Raw genomic sequence first — 25,692 nt, 5'->3', positions numbered from 1 at the left:
AAATGTTTGTGGTTATGAAATATTGTGATGAGCTTCCATGTCACAGAGTGTAAAAGCAAAATTATGCATTGTGATTTTCTCTAGCCTGTTGGCAACAAGCCATGTAAATTATAAAATAGACCCAGGTGCAGGAAATCAAATCATGAAATAATCAGAGCTCACAGGAAAATATCCCCATTAAAATAATGTACTTAAATGAGATACACTGCATTTTTTTACTGCACCCCTACATTTTAATGTAGCTACTTCTGCATATATTTTAGTTCACTGGTGCCAAAAGGAAAATGGCCTTTAAGAAAGGGCCATGGTCTTGTCTTTGCCACTTTCTCTCTCTCTCTCCCACTGCATTTTCTTAGATTATCTGCATTTCATTTTATTAGTTCAATCTCTTGTTTTGGTACCTCATCCCTTCATCTTGCTGTTTCCTCAGATTTTTTATGTGACTTCCAGCCAAGACAGATGAATACTCTGCTGCTTTTGACAGGTGAGCATTTTTTGTAGTAAGCCTGGGATTTCTTTGTCCGTCAAGCTTCTCATCTCTATGCTGACTAATACACACTAATATTTTCAGAAGTCTACAGTCATGACATACAAAACATTAATTCAGACTGGATGCAAGCAGTCCACGACCCTGAATAATGTTTTAATCAAATGGTCGGATTCTCAGCTGGGAGTCTGAGGCAGTCAAGGAAATACGTCAGCCAGTGTGCCCAACATCTTTGTACTCGCTTGCGTTGTATTCAAATGAAAAGAGACAGAAATAAAGCATAAAATTTTGACTACTTTATTTATTGTATCTTTTTGCTCCAAAACCAAGTTGTACAAATCGTTACATGTCACATTGATGTGGACAGTACCTATTTCATTCTGGAGTAAGACAACAATGTAAAGCCCATGAAACAGTAAGATTGTTCAGGCAAAGAGATGATATTAAGTTTTGTCTTACTGTGTTAACTTTGTAAAATTAAAGAAGCCCCCTGCCCCACATTGTCTGAGCTGTGAATATATTTTCAGGAATATATCCATATTCTAATTCAATTTCTGAGAATGATGATGGAGAAAATAACCCCAAGAAGTCTCCTCCTCCCTCCTCTTGCCATGTCCAAAGTTTTGCTGTAAGCACAAGAAAAATGAAACCCTGTGAGTCTAGCTTGCGTAACACTTAATCAGACCCAGCTACTGAAGCAAGAACATTCACAGTTAAAGCTGAAACTGCATCCTTAACTAATCTTGCAATAGTAATATGGTCTGCAATGAATATGTAAGCAGATTTCATGTCATGTTACAAATGCATAAGCAAAAATATGGCATTAAACTGGATGTTTCTATGACAATTTGGTTTAAAAGCAAGACCCCTACAGAAAGCCTGTTGGGAAGGAACCCTGAGAAAACTTTGAAGAACCACAGTCTTCCCTCTGCAAAAAAATTGTTAAGAAATACTATCTCAAAGTCAAAAATTGTTGACTGAGAAAGAGAGTGGTCATAGAAAGAGTTGTTAATGCAGAGAATCTCCTTTCCTTACCCGCCCCCCACCTTGACACACACACACACACACACACACACACACACATATGCAGGCTTCTCTATCTTGTAAGTGTTATGTATTCCTGACTGTAAATATCAGCCAAATTTCCTCATGGTAACACTGTTGTCTGTACTGAGAGAACACACAAGTACAGGAAGGTGAAATTTAACCCTCTTTGTACCATGATGAGCAAGTCTGGTGATAAAAACAATTACTCTTTTCACTTAGTGGATTTAAAACCCTTGGCATGACTTCAATGTGATTTTGGTATGACTTCATATGCAAGAAAGCAAAACCAAACAAACTGGGGCCAACTTCTGAACTCCTTGTCCCTGAAACCACTGGGTGCTTTGTTTAAGAAAGGAGTTCAGAATTTGACCCCAATGAGCGCAAACTCCAGCAGCTACGACGCCGGCTGGCCTCAGTGCCACGGAGCCGTTAGTCGAACCAGTGATCTCCCATGCAGGTTCTGTTCCACTCCAGGCCGCAGTTCCAGCACCACTCGAACCTGCACTGAGGGCGAGGACACCTCATGTGCATGCAGCCACCTGCAAGATGATAGGAAAAAAAAAATGGCTTTGGTACTTGGAAAATACTTCAAAGAGATGTCAATCAACTATTGACTGTTTTTAAATTAACTTCTTAGGCGTTCATTTATTAGCCAAGGAGAATATTTAATAAATGAGAATAACAAGGCTGAAGAATACTTTTCCTGGACTTTATAAAACCTGTTACTACCTCTTTTGTTTGGATGTAACCTGCTGGTCGCACTTGAGGGACTGCAGGAGTAGGAACTGCACTTCTGTCTGACCTTTGAAAAGACTGTGCTAGGGACAGGGGAAAGCAATCATGGAGACAGCTGCTCAAGGATAGTTTACCCTCATCTAGTTGTGAGCCAGAAGTTGCTCAAAATTCAATTCTTTTTTTGAATTTGGATTGAAAAGCTGAGAGATATGCAAAGAGAATTAATCAAGATACACAGATTTTAATGGCTGACTGCTGATTACATCAAAATGATACTAGTAATTTCAGTTTACTTGATCTTCTTTATATCTAAAGCAGCCTTTTGATCACATCATTTCCTATGTGTTGTTTCTTACTTTCCCATACTGCGAGAGCAGCTTTAATCTCACTGCTCACAGCCCTCATCAAAAGTTTATTTTGTAATATATAAAACATTAACATTGTCAAAGGTCATTACAGAGATGTACTTCAAATGGGAATTATGTTGCTTACCACACAAAGAAAGCTTTTGTATAATTCAAACTAAAATAAAGCCATGCAGTATGAAGAAATGCTGATAACTCTTCTTCTGTGAGAACTGTAAATAGGTTCTCCAGATGGTGATAGGATGTACAAGGCTTGTGTATTCTCTACTGTATGACATGTTACCATTATACAATTTTTCCTATGATGCTACTCCAGAATGATCCTCAGAAGGTAAAAAGAACAGGAGACACAAGAAGTGTGTCACAGGAAGTGATCTGTCAAAATAGGCCTATCTGCTTCATCTGACAGAGGGAGGGAGCTAGCTGGGATGGCCGAATTATGCCTTTGGGTAAAAGTGGTGCAATTTGCTGAACACTTTGTCTTGTTTAAACCTAAGTGTACTAAAGACCAGCCTCCATGTTACACTTCACTTAAAGTTCAGATCCAGTCCTCTCTTAATGTTCATGTTAAGCCACCACTGGATAAAATGCATCTCAATCATGGAGCAGGAGCCAAAGCCTAACAGCTATCTTCGGTCAAATGCGTGCTCTACCCTGACAAGCCACGATTCATGTTACTCCCTGCTACACAGCAACTGAGATCAGCAGGCAGGGCAGAGAGTCCCTCAAGCAACATGGCCTACAGCTTGGTGAGTACAACCATCCTCTGAGAGATGGGGATGTGTGTTCAACCCCACTCAGGCTGTGCGAATTGAGCTGGAGCGTTTCACTCTTTCACTTAGGCTATTACAGAAAAGTTACTGGCATATAGCAATACACTATATTGCCTATAGTAATATAGGCTATTATAGAAAAGTTATTGGCGCCACCACTGTTCCTTGTAAAAGACAGTGTCCACAGTCACATGTGGGAAGGGAAGGCACAATTATGCTCTCGTGTATACTCAGTGAACTTCTCCCAAATGAGGACTGTTGGCAGATTGCAGTGTATGATAATCAGCCTCTGGACACCAACCGTACTTGGGCAGGAATGAAGTGCACCGTTAGTTACCCCGAGGCACAGGCAGGAGCCTGAGGAGCTTTAGAGCTACACAGACACTCAGGGTGGTTAGGCATTGCCAGGGCTGGTGGCAGGCAACTGCAGCTCATCATACTGGGCAGACTGTTCAATCACACCTACCTCCTGCCATAGGCACCAAAACCATTTTTTGGAACTGGTCTTGCGTGCTGTCCTGGTGCAATAAATTAAACTGACAGTATGAGGTCTCTGCTGCCCTTCTGCTCTTTTCCCTCCCTGTGTTTTCAGGTCTGGGGGGAGATATCCTAAAAGTATGTGTTACGGGTCGTTCTAGTTGAATAACTGAGGTATAGAAAAAGGAGATTTCTGAACACAATCTGACTTTAGATTAGATTGAACTGTTTTGCTTGATGATTCCCTCCAGCACGCCTTCTGTAAGCATCATTTTTCCAGAGCACTTGTATATCTGTCCTGATCAGTTCTGGACTGACAAAGGAACTGATGTCTTCACAGCAGCCAGGCTCACTGAAGAACGCCTCATTTTCTGTGTTTGCAGACAATGTTGCATTTCCTAGAAGGTTTGATAGTTTGACTTCTCAAGGACATCTATCATTTTTGTTCATAACCACTCAGTAGTTTTCACTAGTCAGTAGGGAACAAATTTAATTTGTAAGTGGTGGTTTGAACAGTTATTTTTCATGTAGTGTAGTGGATTCTGAGAAAGCTCTTTATGCCAAACAGAGTTCCAGCACAGGTAAAACTTGCTGAGGAATACAAATAAAATAAATGCTGCTGAGATGTCATTTCTTTTTTAATGTCAATTTTTTAAATGGATGCATGTTTTGATAGAATGTAATAAACAAAGATGTTTTGTTAAAACACATGTTAACTATCTTTTTATCTTTTGACTCAGTGGAATTTGCTATCATAAATATATGGCTATTGTTACATGAAGAACAGTAGGCTGCAGGCAATTTACAAAAGTCAACCTGGAAGTCGGAATGTGCAGTAACCATTATAAAAAAAAGCAAGCACAGCAGACTTTAAGCTTCATGCCTCGATTCACAGAATCACAGAACTGCTGAGGCTGGAAGGCACCTCTGGAGATCGTCTAATCCAGCCCCCCTGCTCAGGCAGGGTCACCTAGAGCAGACTGCCCAGGACCGTGTCCAGTCAGGTTTTGAATATCTCCAGGGATGGAGACTCCACAACCTCTCTGGGCAACCTGGTCCAGTGTTCAACCACCCTCACAGTAAAAAAGTTTTTTCTCATGTTTAAATGGATTTTTCTGTGTTTCATGCCCATTGCTTCTTGTCCTTTCCCTGAGAAGACTCTGGCTTTGTCTCTTCTCCCTGCCATCAGATATTTATAAACATTGATAAAATTGCCCTGAGCCTTCTCTTCTCCAGGCTGAACAGTCCCAGCTCTCTCAGCATTTCCTCATATGAGAAATGCTCCAGTCCCTTAATCATCTTGGTGTCAGCTAGGGATGTCCATGTGACAGCTGCCTATAAATTAACAATAGAGATTCTGTGGCACAGTGTAAGAAAAAGAAAAGGTCCCTGCACTGTTTCCAGCCTGACCAGAAGCTTTTCTATTTAGCTGTGCACAGACCTTACATATGAACAGTTGCAATTACTGTCTATTTCTAATCCAGTTCAAACTTCTGGTTTACCAATCTGTTTTACAAGTCTGTAAATAATTTCTTTCTCACCTACCCCTCTCTTCTTTCTTGCTGCCCACCTTGCTCTCTACACTTTGCCAAATCTTATCTCACCTTCCCACTCTTGAATTCATGCTTTCATAAGTTCTGCTTCTTGTACTTGAAGAAGTCTCCCACTTTCCATCTGCCAACTGCCTTCTTTTCTTTCTTCAAACACCAGATTTCAGGATTTTGTTCTATTTAATAGTATCTCCACAATTTTCCTGCCTGAAGTGTTCTTTCTTATGGTTTGCAGAAGTTCTTGTCTGGCATTTTTCAAAATCCCATTTGAATCACTGATGCCAAGGAACCCAGAAGCATCCTCTATACTTACTATTCATATAATATAATTTATTTAGGTAGTCATTTTAAGATAGTTTGGTTAGTTCACATTACTACAGTTAAATCTTGGAACAACATGTACCTATAGGGTACAGTCCATTTGCTGTTGCTGTTCTCTGTTCTAATGACCCCAGAGCCAGTAGATTACTTTTCTTCCCATGTGTTAAGTGTTGATTAGTGCAACCAATTTCTCAGGACTCATGGTTTTTCCTCTGACTTGCTCTTTCACTGTAGGCTTTTCTCTGGGGTGAGATTCATCTCATCTAACTTCAGATATATTCCATATAGTCATCTACATCAGGACTAATTCTCCCACACCCTAATTTTAGGTGCAGTTCTTCTGGCCTGCTTTAGACACATGCTCTATTTTAGCGTGATGCAAGTTTTGCTCTACAAATGTCTATTTTTTTTCCATTGACAATGGAAGTTGTTTAGACAACTAGCTGAAAATTCAGTCATATGAATGATTTTGACACTCAGGGCTTCTCTGTGCCTTATTTTCCCTGTTTATAAAACAGCTGAGTTTTTTGTGAGACTTAATTAGTGGCTTTAGAACTAAAAGTAGTTTAGATTTAGTGATTTCCAAGTAATTCAGATATAGTGGCAGAGGGAAGAATCTAGCTCTGTGTGCTCGCCCTCTCTTGACAGGTCCATAACCATATGCATCTGTATACATGCATATTCATATATTTATATTGTAAGATTAATTTTAAAAGACAAGTAATAACTGGTAACTCTAATAAATTTACCATTTTTTTCTACTGGAATATGGCAGTTGGGGCATGGCTTGGTTGTTTTCTTGATAGTTTCTCTAGATGCCTCTTCCCAGCGGGCTTGCACGGCTGCATGTTCATCAACCACATATCCCTGCAAAAAGAGAGAAAAAAACCTGTGGCACAGCACTGAAAGGCTCTGCTGGGACACAGTGCCTAACCTAAAACAATAATTATTTACCCAGGAGAAACAGACAGGAGGGGCTGCGAGGCCCATTAGGCTGGACTTTGTGTTTTGAAGCAGGAATTCTGCAGCTCTCACAAATGTATTTTCTGCCGGTGTGCACGACGCACGTGTTGGGCTAGGCGACAGGCTCGCCCTCCAGGCACGGGGCTGTGGGGTGGCCAGGGAGTGTGTGCCGTGCTGGGTCCCTCATGCAGCCCACCACAGCTCAGGCTATGTCCTCTGCCCTGCTCCCTGCCCCACGCGGCAGGCAAAGTATGAGGACACAGCAGGCATCAAGCTGTGCTGCAAATGCACGAAGACAGGTAAAGAAAGCAAAAGGCAAGGCAAAGCAGGAGTCAGACGAACCCTTCTGGGGTGTGACTCTTAGACACCAGTCTCAGGGTTTAATCCCTTCTTGCAAGAAAGGCAGAAACACCACGACAATGCAACACTTTTATAGTGCAGAATGGTGGGGGTCTCTAGAAGGAAACTTTTTCATAATAAAGCATATTCCTTTGTTTCTGAGGTCAGATTTCATTCAAACATAAACCAGCATAGACTTCTGAGGCTTTGTAAGGCACAGAAAAGAAACATAAAAATTCTGGAAGAGAAGTAAAAAGAAACTGGTGAATAATGAAAACACCTATCTCCCCAGATAGAACAATACTGACAGAAAAAGTCATCATGAAGAGTGTTTTAAAGGGGACTTTGGGGTTTGCCCTATTTATGACTGGGCCAAAATTACATAATCTACACAAATGTCCTACTTGGCAATTTCCTACTTAAAATGCTAATACAAGGACAAAAGAGATGGCAGTGCCTTGAATAATTTCTATCACCCAGGGTTGGAAACTATGTGGATAGCAACTATATACAATGTATTTAGGTCTCAGCCTTGAAGTCCTGCTCTATCTGTTTGTACTGTGGGTTTTTCAAGTGTGTGGGAACATTATGAACTTAAACTAAAGCCTATCATCTGTAAAAATTCCTGCAGCCTCTTTGTGTTTACACATTCCAAATACTTGTACATTGTTCTATGGATAAACTTTTTATATTTATTTACATGGATTTTTAAAAAATATTTATTTGTAACAAGACAGCAAAAGGAAATTGGCCCAAATTTGCAACATGTAACACAACTTTCTGTCCTATTGATTTCTCCTCAGCTACTAGAAAGCTTGAGACCTGTTGTGCTGTCAGTGCATGAGACCTAGATTTTATTCCTTGGCTGAAGTCACCAGAGTTAAGATGGAATAACAAAGAGCAACATCTTGTGAAATTCATTTCTAGCTCATCTAAAGGCCATTGTGACAAGCACCTTAAAAAAATCAAGCCAGTTTTAATCAGGAAATCTCTAAAATGTGTTTATGCTATTATTCTTTTATTTTACTACATAAATTAGTCTCCTCAACCTCTTAATTCCTTTTGTTGTCCTCGCTTAGTTCCAATTCTGCAGTTTCCAGCATTTTTGATGTAGAGGTGACAAAAGTGAACAAAGTCTTCTCAGCCCTGTCCCTGCTTCTGGATAGGGAGTTAGTACAGCTCAGGCTCTGCATGCTGGTGAATTATTCAGCAATTTGGAGGGAGGTGCCAATATTTTATATTTGTGTCTCAAGCCTGACTTTTAAGAAAGCCCAGCAGCGTGCAAACAGCAAAGCAGAATTCTAGGGCCACTGCAGGATGCTGAGCAGTCTCCTCTCATGTACAGCAGTACTGTTTAAAATGACCTCTGCAGAATGGTACATTAGCAAGTTCTTGGAAATAAGAAAAGCTACTCAGGCTAATAGCAAAGAACCTGATCTTGCAGAACTATTGATCTTGCAACACCTTGACCTTTAAAGAAGAATGACTTCAGGGAGCAATCTGCACTAACCCGGAGAGGCCTGAACACAAGGTGAGGACAATGGGGAGCGTTAGACCTGTGCCTCAGTTCATCCAGTGACAGGAGGAAGATGATGTTCGTTTCACCTGGCTGTAATGGGAGTTAATCACTTAATGTCAGTAAAGATGATTCAAGATAAAAGTTACTGTAGCAGTGAAAAAGCACATTACTACTATTTTCAGAATAATATCTACACAGGAAGATCAGATATACTTTTAATTTTTGTATTCAATCCAGAAGAGCTTCACAGTGCCTGTTTTTCCCAAATAGGCCAAATCCAAACTGTATGATTCAGTACTTCGAAACATACTTTTTCCACAGCTTCATGTATTTGTTGTGCACTAATAGCAAATGACACTGAGGCAAAATTTCACATGCCAAATTGCTAATTTGATTTGTATAAAGATATTTGATCTTAGTTTTGAAAACAAATACAAACTTGCGAGAGCTTAGAAATAATTAAAATAAAGAAGTGTAAACCACACATATCTAAGTCACTGAGGAAGAACAAATTGATGAAAGCAGCAAAGTACATTATCATATTAATGTTTTCCATTGCAAGAATTCCAGCATGAAATAGATGCAGCAGCGTGATAATTTTCAGGCAATCAGAGCTGAAACTTCCTTTCTATGCCCAGTCTCTTGCTGAATGCAGTTAAAAACTTCTTGCTGCAGAAACAAATACAGAGAAATGGTACAGAGTGACCTGAGTCCCTCTGATTCAGCAAATAAATCATACCATACTGATCAATCAGCCTCAAGCGTTCATGTGCTTTACGTAGCGCTCCAGGTACAATGACTGCAAGCTTGCATATATCTTATCTTTATTTTTTCCTCAAGTGACAAGGAAAGTTGCATGACAGTGCCAACTTCTCAAAAACATTGAGGACTGCCTCCATATTCTTCCCTACACAATCCAGATGAGAATAAGAAGTATTCTTCACAATGGTAGGATGCATTACCTAGTGTTTAGGACCAGAAACGATTATGGGAAATGAACTGAGGGAACTCAATTTCCTAAAACAACAGTTTAATGAAAACAACACATTTTATGCTATCACTCAGTCACATTTCAAGCTTTTCTCTTCCTGCCCCTTTTTAAGCCACTACTTGATACCACACCCATCAAGCCAAAGACAGAATCCACTGCTTTGCTATTATCTTTGGCAATGCTCTGATCACTAACTATCTTGTGCTTGAAGAACAATGCAGAATGTCACTATAACATGATGAAGAGGGACTCTGATTATTTTAACACTGTGATTTATGTCTGTCAGAGCCCCCGGGAATTGCTTCTTACGTTCACAAAACCATCCGGAGGATTTTCGGACAGTCATGAGTAAGAGTTACTCCATGCTAAGAAATGTGGCTGTTCTACCCCTCTTCACCTTCCTTCCTCCTCCAAAAGAATATTTGAACAGAAAATCAAGATCTTTTTCTCTGCATGAGACAGACAGGGGAAAAATGAAAGAAACTGATCAGTTGTAGGAATAAAAAGATAGAAAATATATAGAAAGGTTTCTAATTTCCAGTTTATAATGCCACTACAGCTCTTCTTGTCATGCATTATAAAATTATTAATGACTTCTGAAGGTAATATGGGCCACAATACATAGAATGTCTTACTGTGAAATAACCTAGTAAAATGCATCAGGGAATTCAAAATCCTGCTGTTGAATAAGTATTTTTCTCCATGATCTTATGTGCACTCAGTCCACGACAACATAATTTTTTTAATTTCAGATTTTTATTATCAGGCTGAGCCATAAGGAATGAAATGAAGAATCAAGATCCGTACCAAAGAATTGGATTTTCCTTTATCTTCCTTATTCAGGACCATACTCTGCCAACAAAGGGACTTTTTTTTGGGGGGGGGGCAATACACTTGAAAGTTATCTCACTGGTCCTACTACAGTGCAAGAACAAACTCAGGTTTGCAATGGTAGCAGACACTAGAGTCCTTGATACTAGCTTATGTGTTCACTGCAGGACATGCATGCATAAGTGTAAATCAGAGAACACCAGCTAGTAGGTTAGTAGGTATCAAATCCACATTCTGCACTGAATCACAAGGGATTTTTCACTAGAAAAGAATCTCAGAGAAAAGAAATCATGGGTAAGGTGTTCATCTGGAATAAGCCTGCAGTTTGTGTGCGTGTATATGTGTATGTATATACGTATATATAGATGCCTCACAGATAAATAATTTTCAGAACTGGAGGAAATTCATGCCTGACTTACTCAGGAGGCACAATTCTAAAAAGGAAAAGTTCTTTATTACTGGTGTCTATTTAAATCATCATCTTCCATCTAAGCTAGCAAACCTAATCTCCTTGCCAATCACTGAGCTATAATAGACCAGGTCTATCAATTAGAGGTTGCTCTCATGTTATTTGGCTTGTCTGATCTCAGATAAGAAGCTCAGAGGTTCCAGCTGTGCATCACATGCCAGCTCATCTAGGACAGGAGCGTACGATACACTTGTGATGCCAACCGCACACAATATGCTCTAGTTCCCTGATTATTACAGAATATTTGTCACAGCTATCATGAAAAATTACTAGATTCCCTCCATGCCTCTTTGTGATTCATCCTTTTTGATTCTTAGCTGTGCTGCAGAGTATGACCAGGAGTCAACACCCACAAGCAACAGGAAGCTCCAGTACGAGCTGTTGCAAGCGTTATTCAACATCCCTCTGCAACATCCCCTTAGAGACACAGGGGGAAAACTCCATCTTGGTATCTCTGGGCCACACTGAAAGACACGTTTTTTTCCAAAGGACTCAGCATAGAAACAGAATGGAAATAAACCTAACAGGGACAAAGAGACCGCTGAGCACCATGCCGCAATATAAGAACGTGTACATGGAAAGCTCTTTATGCAGTTAATCAATATCAGGCACTACTGGAAAAAGTGCTACAGAGACAAAAAGCATCTTGAAATAGAAACAGAGCATCCTTCTTAAAGTAGCATCTCATTCAGGTAATAGAGTATACATCAACTGGTCAGCAGAATACATACAGCAAACAAGCATATCTGTTCACAGTCAGCGACTAAGCAATACCATCCAATAATATTGTAATAACATTTACTGAAAAACTTCTTGTCCGCAGTATTGGGAGCATAACATGTATAATGTTCAACTCAGATGTCTGCTGTATTATATACTGTCTTATGTAACCACACTCCTTTTATGATGATGCTTATTTTGCCTATTGTAGGCAGCATCTAAAAACTGAAAACCCTTGATTCAGAATACAATATGAAGCTGTAAACATTATATTTCACTTAGCTTTGGTGAAATGTAGTTTCTGGACTTGCGCTTGATTGTTGCTATTTAATTCCATTCTGATAAGCAAAAAAGCTGGCCATGCATAATTTTAAATAATGTATCCTAGTGTAGCTTTATTTTGATCAGAAACACTTGGTGTTAATTTTCTTTGGAAATTATAATTTTTAAAAAATAAATTTTGTAAAATTGTGACTTTATGTGAAATGCAGCACTTTGAAAAAGACTTAAATGTCTCAAAACAGCAAATATTGCTCATTTTCTAGCATGAATGTGAGAACAACTGTGGATATCTGGAAAGGGTTTGAAAGGAAGACAAAGAAGAATTCATTGCACACAAAGCAACATTCAGCTCACCATAACATTTAGATTAACAGAGCCCACTAATTATTTTGGGGTAGAGATCTAAGCAAAGGCAGTTTTAGCCTCATCTGTTGCAGCATGATCTATAAGGGGTGGTGACAGTCCAACTTTTATTTCTTTTGTTTTCTCAACTTCTGCTGGGCTGTTTTATGAATGTGTTCACATGAATCAACCTCCTGTCACACTTACTGGTGCCTTTTATTTTAGATGTGGGGAAAAAAACAGCAGATGTCTAGGGCATTAGATAGGCTAGAGTAGCTTTGAAAAAAATCCGTTTTTAGAGTCATTTAAGAGACACAAAATCTCACAGAGGTGTTTATAGCTAGGGAACTAGCTAGGGGACTTTCTCTAGGATTCTCGAGAAAGATTTGCACTACTCAAAACACCAAAAGGTGGTTATAGATCAGGAACAGGAAAGATATCCATCAGTGGGAATACATTTCATATCCAGGAAAAATAGAGGTGTCAGTAGCACATTGATCCAGTTAAAGTCAGATGAAGCAGCTTTGAGTGAACCAATTCGTCTGGTTTGCCTAGGGAACTCTATATTAAAAAAAGAACTGCTTCATAATGACAACAATTAGCTAAAATCAAAGTTCAGTGATATACACACGGTATTGTATCTGATACAAGATGGAAGAGAATTTTACCAATGACAATCCTGGAGCTCTGGCTGGTGACACTGCACATCAAGGCTCTCACTCTGCATGTTGGGTCTGTTCAGATGAGCCTGAATTAGATTCAGGTAGCTAGAGAATACTGAATTGGCACTGTTCTAAAGCAGAAAACCTAATCTAATACAGGTCATTTTTATATAAGTGTTTTCCACCAGTGGAATGAACAGCATACCATCTCCAGAAAGTGGTAACATAGCTGCAAATGACTGTCAGCTTAATCTCATAAACAAAAGCAACCTGTCACATCTTTTTATTTTACTGCTGCCCAAAATAGGAAAGCTAAATTTCTCTCTCTATAGTTCCCATCTATTTCTCATTAGACAGAAAGTAAAGAACTATTCTCGAATTTCCTCAGTGCATCTTTATTTATAACACAGAGGTTAATTTTACAAGGACATTTCCTGGTTATAGTTATTTTTCTTGTTCCTTTAATTAGGCATCTGTGGGTTGAAGTGTCCTGTGCCTGACATTGTGAATATATCACCTACTAAACCCCTGAGTCTCAGTTTCTTTCCCTATTTGTACAAATCAAGCTAGGTGTGCCTTTTTTGTACAGCCATATTTTATTTAACTTTTTAAATTTATCTGATGGAAAAAAAATCAATGGTCTAATAATAGATATTCCACATTTCATACTGTGACTCAGGACTCATTGAAGGATGTTGTGTATGATGAACCTCTTGACTAGCTTTTTCCTTCACTAAAATGTAGTCAAATAATTCAGATCTTTTGTGGTCAGCATTTGCTGTTTAGCATTTTGATTTTTTTTCTTTTTCCAGTAAAGAAAGATGTTTACATAGAAATGCTGCATTTTTCCTCATTGTTACTCTTGCCTACAGTACATTATTTCAAATACCTCATCTCTTTTTTTCCAGTCTTCTAAAAGCAGTAAGAAAAGTTTGCTGAAATAGTGAAGAGCATTTTTGTAATGGATATTTGCAATGTTTTAAAGCACAGACACAAAACAATGATAACAAAGACCTGATTAAGAAGGTCACGTAACTGTGGAATCCAACATAACATATATGTTTTCCCTAATAACTCACTCTTCACTGAAGATTCAAAAAGCCTCCCACTATAACACCGTTACAAAAACCAATACAATGCAAATAATCAGACCTATATGATCGCGTAATTTTGTCAGCATTATTGTTTTTCATTACAATTTAATAACTGTATTGCATAGTGTTTTTTCCTTCTACAACAAGACTGTAAGAAATACATTACATCAAACCTGATTTGCATGAAGCATCCACTGAACATTTATTATCTTAGCATCACAATAACATCACAATCACACAAGCTAAGGATATTTGGGAGAGGTTTTGTTTAGGAATTCCACATTAAAATCAAATTCTGAAATAACTCTTGCTCTCAGTGGGCTGGTATGTTCTGCTGAATAATTATAGCAAACTGCCACCTACATAGAGACCAGGCTTCACAACTTTACATGCCTGCTGGGAATCTACAGGCAAAATAGCATAGCAGATTAGACAGATGTTGTTCAGTGGAGAGGAAGAGAAGCCTGGCCAGTAATGTCTGTCAATTTTATACCACCTACTGGCAATTTTGGGATCTGCATAATATGAAAATGAAAGGATGGGAAAGGCTGGAAGCTCACTTGCAGCCCAAGCGAGCAGGGAGCCTTTCCAGGAAAGGCTGAACCCTCAAACTATGGCTAGGGCTGCAGTCAGGGCCCAGTGGTGTGTACTGATGAACAGGATCAGGTCTGGAAAAAAATTGCACTTCTAAGTTTTGCACTGACTCAGCAGGGGCTTTGGCCATCTTTTGGTTTGGTCTGGGTTGCTGGGCTGACGGGACTTCTGGGTGAGCTGTATACTGGCAGTAGAAGAAAAGCTAAGTTAATATCTGGATCCTGCATCAGCTACTTGACTATGGTAAGGGCAGGGACCAATAACAAAAACTAAGGTTGGATTTGAAGATGGTAGGCTTGGGAAAAGGCTTGGAGATTTGGGTGAGCAAGGCTTCTAATTTAGAGTTAGATCTGGGACAGGCAGCATCCCACAGGTTTGGAGTGAAGTTGAAGTTAGGTTTTATAGCACTAGCTATAAACTTTTAAATAGCTTGTAGGTTAAGGTTTAGAACATGTATCTTTGTAGCTCAGCAAAAATGGTGTTGCTGTTTCTTGGAAGAGGCCACAGGCTTGGTGCTAAGCCAACACCACAGGCCTCAGGACCTGTCAGGCTTTGTCTGGACCTGTCTTGACCTGACTGGAGATTTGTTTTATCATGTAACAGTAACTATCTAATAGCCAGGTGACTATTATTTTGCTTCTGCTCTAGCTTTTGCTTAATTTTGTATAATTGTGTGGTGTGACGATGTTATATGTATTTTTGTAACAAATAGATAGCAATGACAAATACAGGTATTCTGTGTAGAATGAACTACCTGTGATCCCAGAATACAGCACAGAGGAGTAAAGGCATGGGATGATATCAGAGCCCTTGAAAGCATGGACACAGGATGATACTGAAGGCCCCAGAGCTATAAACAGCTCTGCAGTGGTCAGTTACCCAAATGCAACCTCGGGAGCTGGGCAAAACCAGTTGCAGGGGTGACAAAGGGAACAAAGAACAAGTACCCAACATGCGTAAAACACACTGTAGACAGTAAATTTGGATGCAACGTGGACTTGCAGACCAATGAAGAAAGAGTATTTTAGCAACCATATAAAAGTGGTCCCAAGCAGATCCCATAGGGAGGAGAAAAAACTATCAATACCAACAACATGCTCCTCCAAGTAAAGGACTTGCCATGCCAACCACTATCTCTGCCCCATCGAGCCCTCAAGTTTCAGACCCACAGGGGCAGTGGGACACCAGAGAAAGGGTTGGATACTAGAAAGTTTTCATATGCCTATTTGAATAGTATGTAATTTGAACTACAAGTGCTAGTATCATTTTAAAGGGACTAATAATAGTTCTTTGATTAGCTTGCTAAGACTCTGGTAAAATTAGCAATAAATTCTTTGACTTTGCGTTTACAATGACACTGTTCCTAAATGAACACCTTTAACCCATAGTAAGATCTTCAATGTAACCAGCTTGTGGGAATTCACACAACCTATTCTGCAACCTGTGCACAATAAATTGGTAAAAAGCAGCAGCAGCCAAAGAGGTAAGTTTAGTGTTGGATTTTGCCAGGTCATGAGTTTTGCAGGGCTGAGGCTACTAGAACTAGCTGAGCCAGGATTAAGGCTTGGGCTAAGACTGGGCAGTGGTGCAGATTCAGGGTCAGAGAGGTTTAAGGCTGGAATGAGAAGGGACTGCTATTTTACAGTGGCCACCTAATATTTACAGCAGGTGAAAGGAAGAGAATGGGAGCTGTTTAAACTCAGTATTGACTACCCAAGTCCACCATCCATTTTAACTGGTAGGAGTTACTGGCAAAATCCAGTAGACAGAACGGTACTTGAATGAACTCTTCCTCCAACTCCTGGAGCTGATACACACTTCCTAAATGACAACTAGGAGTGAAAGCTGGTATCAGGTATACTTGGAAGTTCTGTTTTGCTTTTGCACCATCCTTTTATAACAATATGTTTCCAATTTTGTAATCTAGAAAATAGATTCTTTTGCAAGGCCAGACTGAATAGGTATATTTGTCCCTTTAAACCCTGTCTAAATGTAAGAGCAAATTCAGTGGAACTCACACATATGAGACATACCAGTTCTCCAGAAGCAACAGTTCTGTATTAAAAGTTGCGGGTGAACAATTTCTAGGACCCCTGCCATTTGAGACAAGTTAAAGAATCTCAGAGACTAGAATTAATCTCCCCACTGGACTCTAAGGGTTGGTGTGAGAGTTGATATTGCTTGGTGCTAGTGTCTTTCAGGCAAAGAACTGGCAGTACAGGAACAGCTTATGACTTTGGATTCATTCTAGTAAGGCAAAGGTTTTGCATAATACCAACAGGGATTTTCAGTATGAGTTTAGCCAGAAAGGCCAAGCTCAGATGGAGATGAAAGAAGGTGAGAGAGCTAACATTAGGGTTGTGACTGGGTTAGGATGTGCTCTGACAGGATCTTAAGAGCTAGGGTTGGAGTTTGGCACAGGAGAGACCAGCTGCTGAGCTTTAAGACTTCAGCCACAATGGATGGTCTACATAGGCTTAGGTCTATAGCTCTTGCTGGGCTAGGGTGAATGCTGCAGTTTGTTCAGGTGAAATGAACTAGACCTACATCTGGATCCTGCAAAGGTTGCCAGACTGGGTTTGGGGGTTATGCTACCAGGGTGATGACTACAAGCTACTGGAGGAATTTGTGTACAGCTGTATTGTAGAAATCCCTCATGATGTTAATTTATTCTCTTTACTAAATTCATTGCAACGTCTGAAGAAGCAAAACTCTCTAACAAGCTTTACCCTTTTTATATCCAAAAACTCATTGGCTTGGCAGGACAAGATAATCAACAGATAAAACCATCTCGGGAAAAACTGATCCATAGAATTATTTATAACCCACTACATCCACTTTATGCATAAATTTTCTCAAACATATATGTCTCTATGCCCCATGTTCTATTGACCCACTTACCTTTGTGCCACTTTTACATCAATGTCATTACTATTGCTATTAGAGTTTAACCTTGCAGGTGTCTTATCAATGTGCCCAGCACCAAAACAGCCCTGGGAGCTAGGCTATACATGTTCAAATATGCATTCACATCTTTATTGTCCTGTTGCTAGTGAGCAAGAAGATTCATTACATTTCCTGGTAAAAAGCGAGCTGCCTAGAAAGGTTTTGTGCTGGTGAAGTTTGCCTAATTTTACACTGGGGACTTCTAGAGAAAGCTGGTTTATGTCTAGATTTGCCATCAGTACAGACTGTGTAAATGGGTGAGGTAAAAAGGGGCCAGGAAGCTTGGTTTTGTGGTATAGATAGTAGAGACTATGGAGTTTTTCAAGACCTAAATCTAGCTGGAGTCCCTGTGCTGGGATGAAGGATAGGGTTAGGGTTAGAATTGGGGTTAGAACTATAGCCTGAGGGTTACTTTTATCGCTGTGTTTCTGTAGGTGTTGCTGTATCAGGAAAAGGATTGAGGTGGAAGGACTATGTTTAATATAAAAGCTGAATGAGATCTCTTACCTTTGGATAACAGAAATGTTAGGAAAGGAGTTAGGAGTTGATTTGACACAGGTTTAAGAGTTAAGTTTGGGACTGAAAGCAAAAAGAGGCTTCCTGAAAGGGTTGGGAGCACCTGTCCAGGCTTAGCTCTGAGCTGGCAGAGGTTACTGAGTTAAGATGAATAAGGTTAGGGTTGGATTAAGGATTATCAAACCAGAGAACAGAGATTCTAATTAGAACTACAGTTAGAAGGGGTTGCAGAGATCCATTTTGGACTGTTACTGGTATCAGGAGATTTTAGCATATGGAAAAACTTGGGTTATTTCTGGATGTGAGCTGGCTAGAATCACTATCAAGGTACACCAGTGAGTCCAGAGAGGTCTCTGTCTACAGTCAGAACTGCTTACAGCAAGAAATTAACAGGATCAAGTTTAGGATTGGCCTGAGACACCACCCTCGGGTTAAGGCTAGCATTTACAAGAGTACAGCGATGGCTGAGGAACCAGGGTGTCTCCAGGTTCAAGAAGCAAGGCTTTTTACTGGATCTAGTGAATGCTGCCAGAAAACGCTTAATCCTATTGTCAATCAACTATTAGATTAAGTTTGGACTGGCAGTAGTTGCTGTGTTAGGGAGGTCTGAGGTAGGATTCAGAGTCTGGGCATGGAGTTGTGAAATCCCCAGCAGGCAATTATGAATTAGGATTACTGATATATCCAGGATAAACTGCCAGAGTTAGGTCAAGACTATGAGTTGGGTGACAGTCAGGATTTGGGATCATTTCATTAAAATCCATGTTCTAATTATAGAAGGTGTCACTAGACAAATGCTGATACCAGACAGCAAGCACCAGCTAGACTCATCTCACAGGGATAGATTTAGGCCTGGCAGGCATCACTGAAATGGAGTTAGGGTTTTGGTTCAGTAGGGTCCCTTATAATCTTTTTAGGGTTGGACAGATAAGGATTCCTAGACTTTACAGCGATTTAGCTGATGCAGGCAAATGAGACTCACCAAGTTGTTTCAAGAGCTTTTAAAGACAGAAGTGAGTTATGGGCTTCTTTGATTTTCTATCCTTTTCGTGAACAGAGAAAGTTGGTCTGACACATAAGTTATTAAAAATGTCAATGCTGCCAAAATATATGCTGTATGGGACAAAACTGACATTACTTTCTGGAATAGTGCTATAGTCCCAAATAGAGCTATTTTATGTAAAGGTAGTATTTATTTACCCATATACCTATAATACAATGTGCATAACTGTCTTCTCAATAGTTTTAGGATGTCAATGAAAGCTTAATGTCATTACGCTCAGTTTACATTTTTGAAAAGAGATACCAGGCAAGATGCATTTTCTATGCAGTCACTGGGAGGACAGGATTCCGAATTATTTTGCCCAGCAGTTGAAAAAGATTATACTTTTCTATTTGGTTAAAGACTCGCAGGAGATCTGTTTACCACTGAAAAGAAGTTTTTATGATCATTTGCCTGGAATTATATTTATGTTGTAGAGGAACTCCAGCATAGTGGATTAGTTGTAGGAGGTTATTACTCACCTGTGAATTTGGACAGATTATGCAATTTTCACACATTATAGCCATTAAGATTTAAAAGGGCAGCAGTTGACACTCCATTAGCAAGCTTTTTTGTGCTTTAGTGGTTTGCCATTTCCTGCTTTATGCATTTTGAAAAGCGCACACTTTGCTAAAGTGCACACTACTGACCTGAAGACTGGAACTGCCTTTTCAAACACATACAGGTATTTATGTAGAAATTTTCTCCTTAGTCAGCAAAAAGTCATTTGTTCAACATTTCATTCAAAAAACTATGGTTGCTTCCAGTAACTATAAAGTTAGTTACCACCTTTACTGTGTCATTGATTCCATCATGTACACTGTACATTTTAATCCATCAAATACGATTGCTTTTAACACCCCAACCTTCAAACAACTCTAAGAAGCTGCTATAGCTTTTTTAAAAAAAATTGTTGCCAACCAAAGTTGCCAAGAATACATTTTCTTTTCCCTAAAATTATGCCGTTTACACACTAAGATGCGACATAATCAGTCCTGCACCAGCAAATGCTTAAGCTGAGCATTTGATGGCTTATCGGGGCTAAAAATGGATACTTTAGTGGATACTTTAGAGGACATTATCCATCCCAATGCAATATCTATGCATAGGCCTGAAAGACCTTGATATACCAGTATTTAAAGCTAAGTTATCCTCTGTGTGCCTATCCCTGGTTTTGCCTTTTCTACCCCAAAGGGCAAGCAATGCCCTCTAACTTCCCACCTTTATAAGTTTCAACCTCCCCTTTTTTATGGATAGCCTTAAGCACCGTACATGGCCTCCTGCTTTGTTTCTCTTGCATCCTGTGGCAGTGACTGCCCTGTTCCTTCCTCCTGCCAACCCACCCCATGTCCCTCTGGCATCCTCACCTCTTCCCGGTTCCCTTGCCTCTGCTGCCTCCCCTTGGTCTCAGGTTGCCTCCTTACTCTTTGTGACACTTGGCCCAACACAGCCTCCCCCTTGGCCACCATCCTTTCAGCCTTCTGGACCCTCCTGCTGTCCCATGTCTCCTCACAGGCCTGGCCCCTTTTGTCCCTCTTCCTTCTCTTTCTGGAGCTCCCACCATATTGCTAAAAGACCACAGGCAAGTGGCAGTGTCTTAGGGTCTCTTTGCCATCAGCGCTTGGCTTTCACGGAGACCCAATTGCCTGTGTATCAGCCTCCACCTCTCTCCCTCAGGCCTCCCCTTTTCTCAGACCTCCTGACATGCTGTCAGGGCACTGCCAGCCTCCCTGTTCCTGCCACTCCCCAGGCCTCCTGGGAAATATATTATTCCTACCTAGAAACAGATGGTCAAAGATAAAGCAATCCTTCCCCCTGCCCTAACAAACAGTACAATATTAGAATTTTGTGTTTGACTCACAGGGTTCTGCATCTAATAGGGAGAGGGCCAGAAGGAACAAAAAAGCAGAAAGCACAGGTGGGTAAATGTCTACATTAATTTCAGTGAAATAGATGGAGTCCACAATGCCCTTCTTTCCATATATTCCTCACAAATATGTTTTGTATGCATGGTACATGAGTGTTGCACGCAAGACAGCTTTTTAGTGATGCTTTCTGGATGAAAACAACATCTCATCAGCACTTTGGCCTGCATTATTTTACCTAGTTTTCTATTTGCTCTGCTGTTCACACAAAGCAAGGCAAAACATTCCTTCAGTAGTACATCACCACCTTGTGGAGAAAATTAATTACTGCAACCCTCTTAGTTTCTAAGAGAAAAAGTACGCTGGCTGAAGTCAATGAACTCCAGTTTAGGCTGGAGTCTAAATGAATTTTGAGTAGTTTATGGTCTTGTCTGTCTGGGGCACTGATTTGCACAGTTGCAGCAGGTATTCTGGGACCGACACTTAGCTATTCAGGAACTGCTCTTTGAGAGTACAGGGAAGTTTTTCAGGAACAGCTGCTGTGTTCACTCTACATTGGAACAGCTATACTAGTCAACTTTCCTAAGTCAACAGATCTACTAGGATGCAATTTATGTGCTAGAAAATGGACCAGATGGATGTAGCACAAACATTGTCTCTCAGGTGAACACAAGGCAACACACAAAAGTTTAAAATAACCACTTCTTCCTAATGTCTTCTGACTTTTCCTGGTACACCTTTATTTTTTGCCCTAGAGCGTGCAAATTGTACAAACTCTAACTTCCACACATCCAAGTTTGTTGAAATCAGTTGTAAGGTGCCATGACTGGTCAAAGCCTTCAGTAATCTAAGCAAAACTGAATTTAAATCTCGCCAAGATGAGGGGCAATGGCTGAGATGACCTTGCCATCATTTGTTGACAGGTAAAAGAAGAGAGGGGAGCTTGGATAGCACCCTGAGGAGGGGTCAGCCATGTGGAGGTGAGATAGCACTTCCCACAGTGACTGACTGCTGGAGGAAAGAGGAGGTGACAGCCAAGAGGGGCTCCCAGGCCATGGGAACCATCCCCCTGCTTTGACAATCAATTAGGTATGACAAAAAGTGACGAGTTGTCACCGAGTTCTGAATGAATACATTACTGAGTTTAATTCACCTTTTCTGGACCAACTTTTCAGACTGCCTGATGGATGAGGTAATTAATACAGATGTGGCTACTTTCTGTCTAACTTTTCAAAATTTTATTTGAGAATCACAAATGACTTTTTTTTTTAATGGCCAACAATAGCATAGTGGGGATAGTGCTCACTGTTCATGTTGAGACATATTTAAGTTTTATCTCTACTTAATTCAGATAAGACATTGAACCTTGGTCGCCAGTTTACCAAGGCTGTTGGCTATTTTAGTTTAAGTATCTCTCAATTTCTCTGTTGAAGCTGTTTTGTTTTTACATAAATGGTAGCTGGAACAGTGTTGTAAGGCTACTGCAAACAAAAGGAGATCTTTCTTCATAGAATGTAGTTAAGGTGTGAAACTCCTTGTCACAGAGTACTGTGAATCCTAGAAGTATACATGGCTTCAAAAAAGGGATTGCACAAATACATGGAATAAAAATTTGCTGGTAGCTAAACACAAAATACCACATCTGAGTCACAAATCACTAGAGGCTGGGAAAGTATTCAGAAAATGGGGCATCACTGTACTCTTGCACGCTTCTCTACACATCAATGCCTGATGCCTAGCTGTGAGAGACAGGGTACTGAGCTAGATGAATTTTGGGTCTCATACAGCACAACAGTTTTTATGTTCCAGGGCACCAGAGGTAGATGTCATAAGCCACTAAGCTACAGACTGTTTAATTCTGGCTCAAAGAATGTTTATTCTTTGTACAAAGTAGGAGAGCTTCAATAAGAAAGGTTAAAGAGAACAGCCTCTACACAGGGCATAGCCTCGTGCAGGGTTCCCAAAGTACAGTAAATGAAGCATCTAATGGGAACACATGGCAAAGCTTCCCAGCGGGCCCCAGCTCCCTCCCAGTCCCTACATAAGAGGCCCCAAGAGCCAGCCCCAGAGAGAGCTTGCCTGCAGGTCTGCACATGAGCTGCACATGCGGGGCAGACAGCTGGCTGCCAGCCCCCTTTGGCACCTGCCCACAGCCCACGTCTGTACGCTGGACTGTGTGGGGACTCAGCAGTCAGGTCTCCTCCTAGCATCAGACATGTCAGACATTTGAATCTTAGTTTTCTGTTTCCTTGGGGAGCACCCCGGCCATCAATGTATGAGATATTTAGAGGTAATCTCTCCCATTCCTTGCACTCTTCCTGCCCCCCCCCCCTTTTTTTGAAAGACTGTGGTTTATTTTTCATGGAGAACAGAGAAAATGGAATCTCAAAAAAGAAAAATGTTGGGTGAGAAAACTATTTTCTGTCCAGGTCTATGTACAATAGGTACAAAATTATAGAGCAGCCTAGAATAATGACCACCTAACAGCTTCCAGCCTAGGCAATTCGTTTTTTATTTCTCTAAGCTAAAATATAAACTACCAACAGCATTTTCAGCCTAGGCTATATAAAAAACCCTGCCATTCTGTCCAAACCCATATGCCTTCCTGACTAATGCACTGAATATAAGCTGAAAGGCAGCAAGACTACAGAAAGCATTTCAAAGATGCTCACATTGAATAGCAGACAACCTCAAAAGCCCATTGGGAAGGCCTTTTCTTTATCAACTGATGTCAGAGCAGTGTGTGTTTCTGACAGAACTCAACTGCTCTATCAGGCAAAGTGTATGAAATCCACAGCAAAGCCAATTCGGCAACTCCAGTGACTGGAGTAATTCAACATGAGCATAATTGCTTTTACTTAGGATTATAATTAGGACTCATTTGACAAATGCTGCTCTAGCTGGGCCAAGGCCATAATGAGTAATGGGGTTCCCTACCTTCTGGGCCACAGCTCCCTGCGCGCTGAGAAGAGAGCTGCACTCCCCTTCATGGTACTCTTCTTTGCATTGATGGCAGAACACAAACTGGAAAACAAACCAAAACACACAAATCATAAAAACACATTAGGAATATAGACAGCAGATTACTATCATAGAGAGCCATACAGCAAATGAGCTCTTGCCCTCCTCATCCCCTTAAATTCCCATAATCCTCCTAATTATGCACCTCATTATACAATCTGATCATTAACACAACAATTATGCAGTTATTATGATACATTTCTTCAGTGAAATAAAATAAATGTCATTATTAAAAATGGGGTTTTGGTATATGGTCCATTTTGGAACATAAAGTCATACTAGATACTTCTGGGTGTGTTTCTCATACAGGGAAATCTATTTATACAAGAAGGGTGTTGGCTGAAACATGCAGTTCTGCTTTATAGTGTTTACTAATGGAAGTAGTGTATTTGTATAGTTCTGGAAAGAACACATTCTATATGGAAAACTATTACTGAATTTACTAGGAGATGATAACTTTATATAAGTCATTTGAAATATGATTTTATAGCAAATTGTATCCTTTCCGTGGACTTTTATAGAGCGGTTTAAAAAAAATCCATAGAAAGAACACAATGATTGGTTACCTACATGGATTTTAAGGGACTGCCTCTAGACCCTTATTGCATTTCTTGCAATTGTTCAGGTTTCATCTTCCTTAAATTCTATTGTTCTTTGCATAAGGGTTCATCCAAAAGTAATGTCTTTGCAGAAGAGTAAAACAATTGTCCATCCCTTAGGTTGAGCTGCCACTGCTACCTAAACTGGTTCATATGTATCAAGTTTGATGCATTTTTTTACTCTAAAATGAAGATATCTGTCTTTACACGTGACAAAATCTTTGACCCATCAATGCTGCATTAATTTCTATGTCTCTGCAGGTAAGAGAAAAAGTCAATAATGTAAAATGGGTCTATCTTATGCTGTTCTAAAGCCATGCTGTCTTGATACACCTCCAGACTCTGAAAGATCTCTCACCAGTGAGCAATTTTGACCGGCATTATAAGCGAGACTGATAAAACAGCCTTGATTTTTAGATGCAGAGCTGCATTCACATGTAATGAATAATGATATCCGGAGGACATGACACTGGAACATTTGTCTGCCACAAATACCATCTTTTGCAATTTCATTTTGAACTCTTTCAAGCCTCATTGTCACTTTCATAAGAACCATTGAAAATCATATTTCATTGTCATGCTAAAGAAACTAGACTTTTATGAAAAGCAGCATTATGAAAGTCCAAAAGGGTTGATTCTGTTATTCAGAACGTCAGGGAAATTTGGAGTGGAGGAATGGAGGGAGTGTTTTATTTTCCAGTGATATCAAACAAAATCACTGGTTTGCTTTCCTGTCTCTTCTCTTCACTGTTTTTTCAATGGTTTAAAATGTTTTATTTTACTTCAATTAACAGCGATCTGCTAATTCATTTGTGCTTGCTAGCCAACAGTTTGATGAAGGAGGCACTTTTGCAAGGTATGTTGTATGAGAGGCTGTATTATTACATTATAATATCGTTTAATAACAACAACAAGCTCAAAAATTTGCACTAGAGTAGTCGTAGAGTGGTACAGTTTCAGCCATGGCGAGCACTGCCCAAACACATACACAGAGGAACTCTCTCGATACCTAGCATCTCAAAGACGTGTTATCACTTAACAATGAAGGTTGTGGCCAGGCTTAAGTGTGCTTCCTACCATACGTGTCCCATTCTCTTTTTCCTTCCTGACTTTTTATTTCTTTCTGAACACATTTGTCTGAA

At 40.0% G+C, this 25,692-nt stretch overlaps 1 protein-coding gene across 1 annotated transcript in view; it reads right to left on the bottom strand.

Annotated features, from left to right (window-relative positions):
* Positions 1-788: 788 nt before the first annotated feature.
* The window catches only part of PRKN (parkin RBR E3 ubiquitin protein ligase), an 816,438-nt gene continuing 791,534 nt past the window's right edge, over positions 789-25,692 (bottom strand). The window contains exons 10-12 of the mRNA XM_067294746.1: positions 23,868-23,954; positions 6,505-6,622; positions 789-2,073 (exon numbers count right to left, since the gene is read on the bottom strand). Coding sequence (XP_067150847.1) covers positions 1,964-2,073; positions 6,505-6,622; positions 23,868-23,954 — 315 coding nt within the window. The 3' untranslated portion in view covers positions 789-1,963. The remainder of the gene's footprint in view (positions 2,074-6,504; positions 6,623-23,867; positions 23,955-25,692) is intronic.

This window comes from Apteryx mantelli, chromosome 3, assembly GCF_036417845.1.
Source record: "Apteryx mantelli isolate bAptMan1 chromosome 3, bAptMan1.hap1, whole genome shotgun sequence".
In the NCBI taxonomy this organism is placed as follows: domain Eukaryota; kingdom Metazoa; phylum Chordata; class Aves; order Apterygiformes; family Apterygidae; genus Apteryx; species Apteryx mantelli.
The sequence above is the reverse complement of the archived record's forward strand: the minus strand, read 5'-3'. Positions and strand labels throughout refer to the sequence as shown.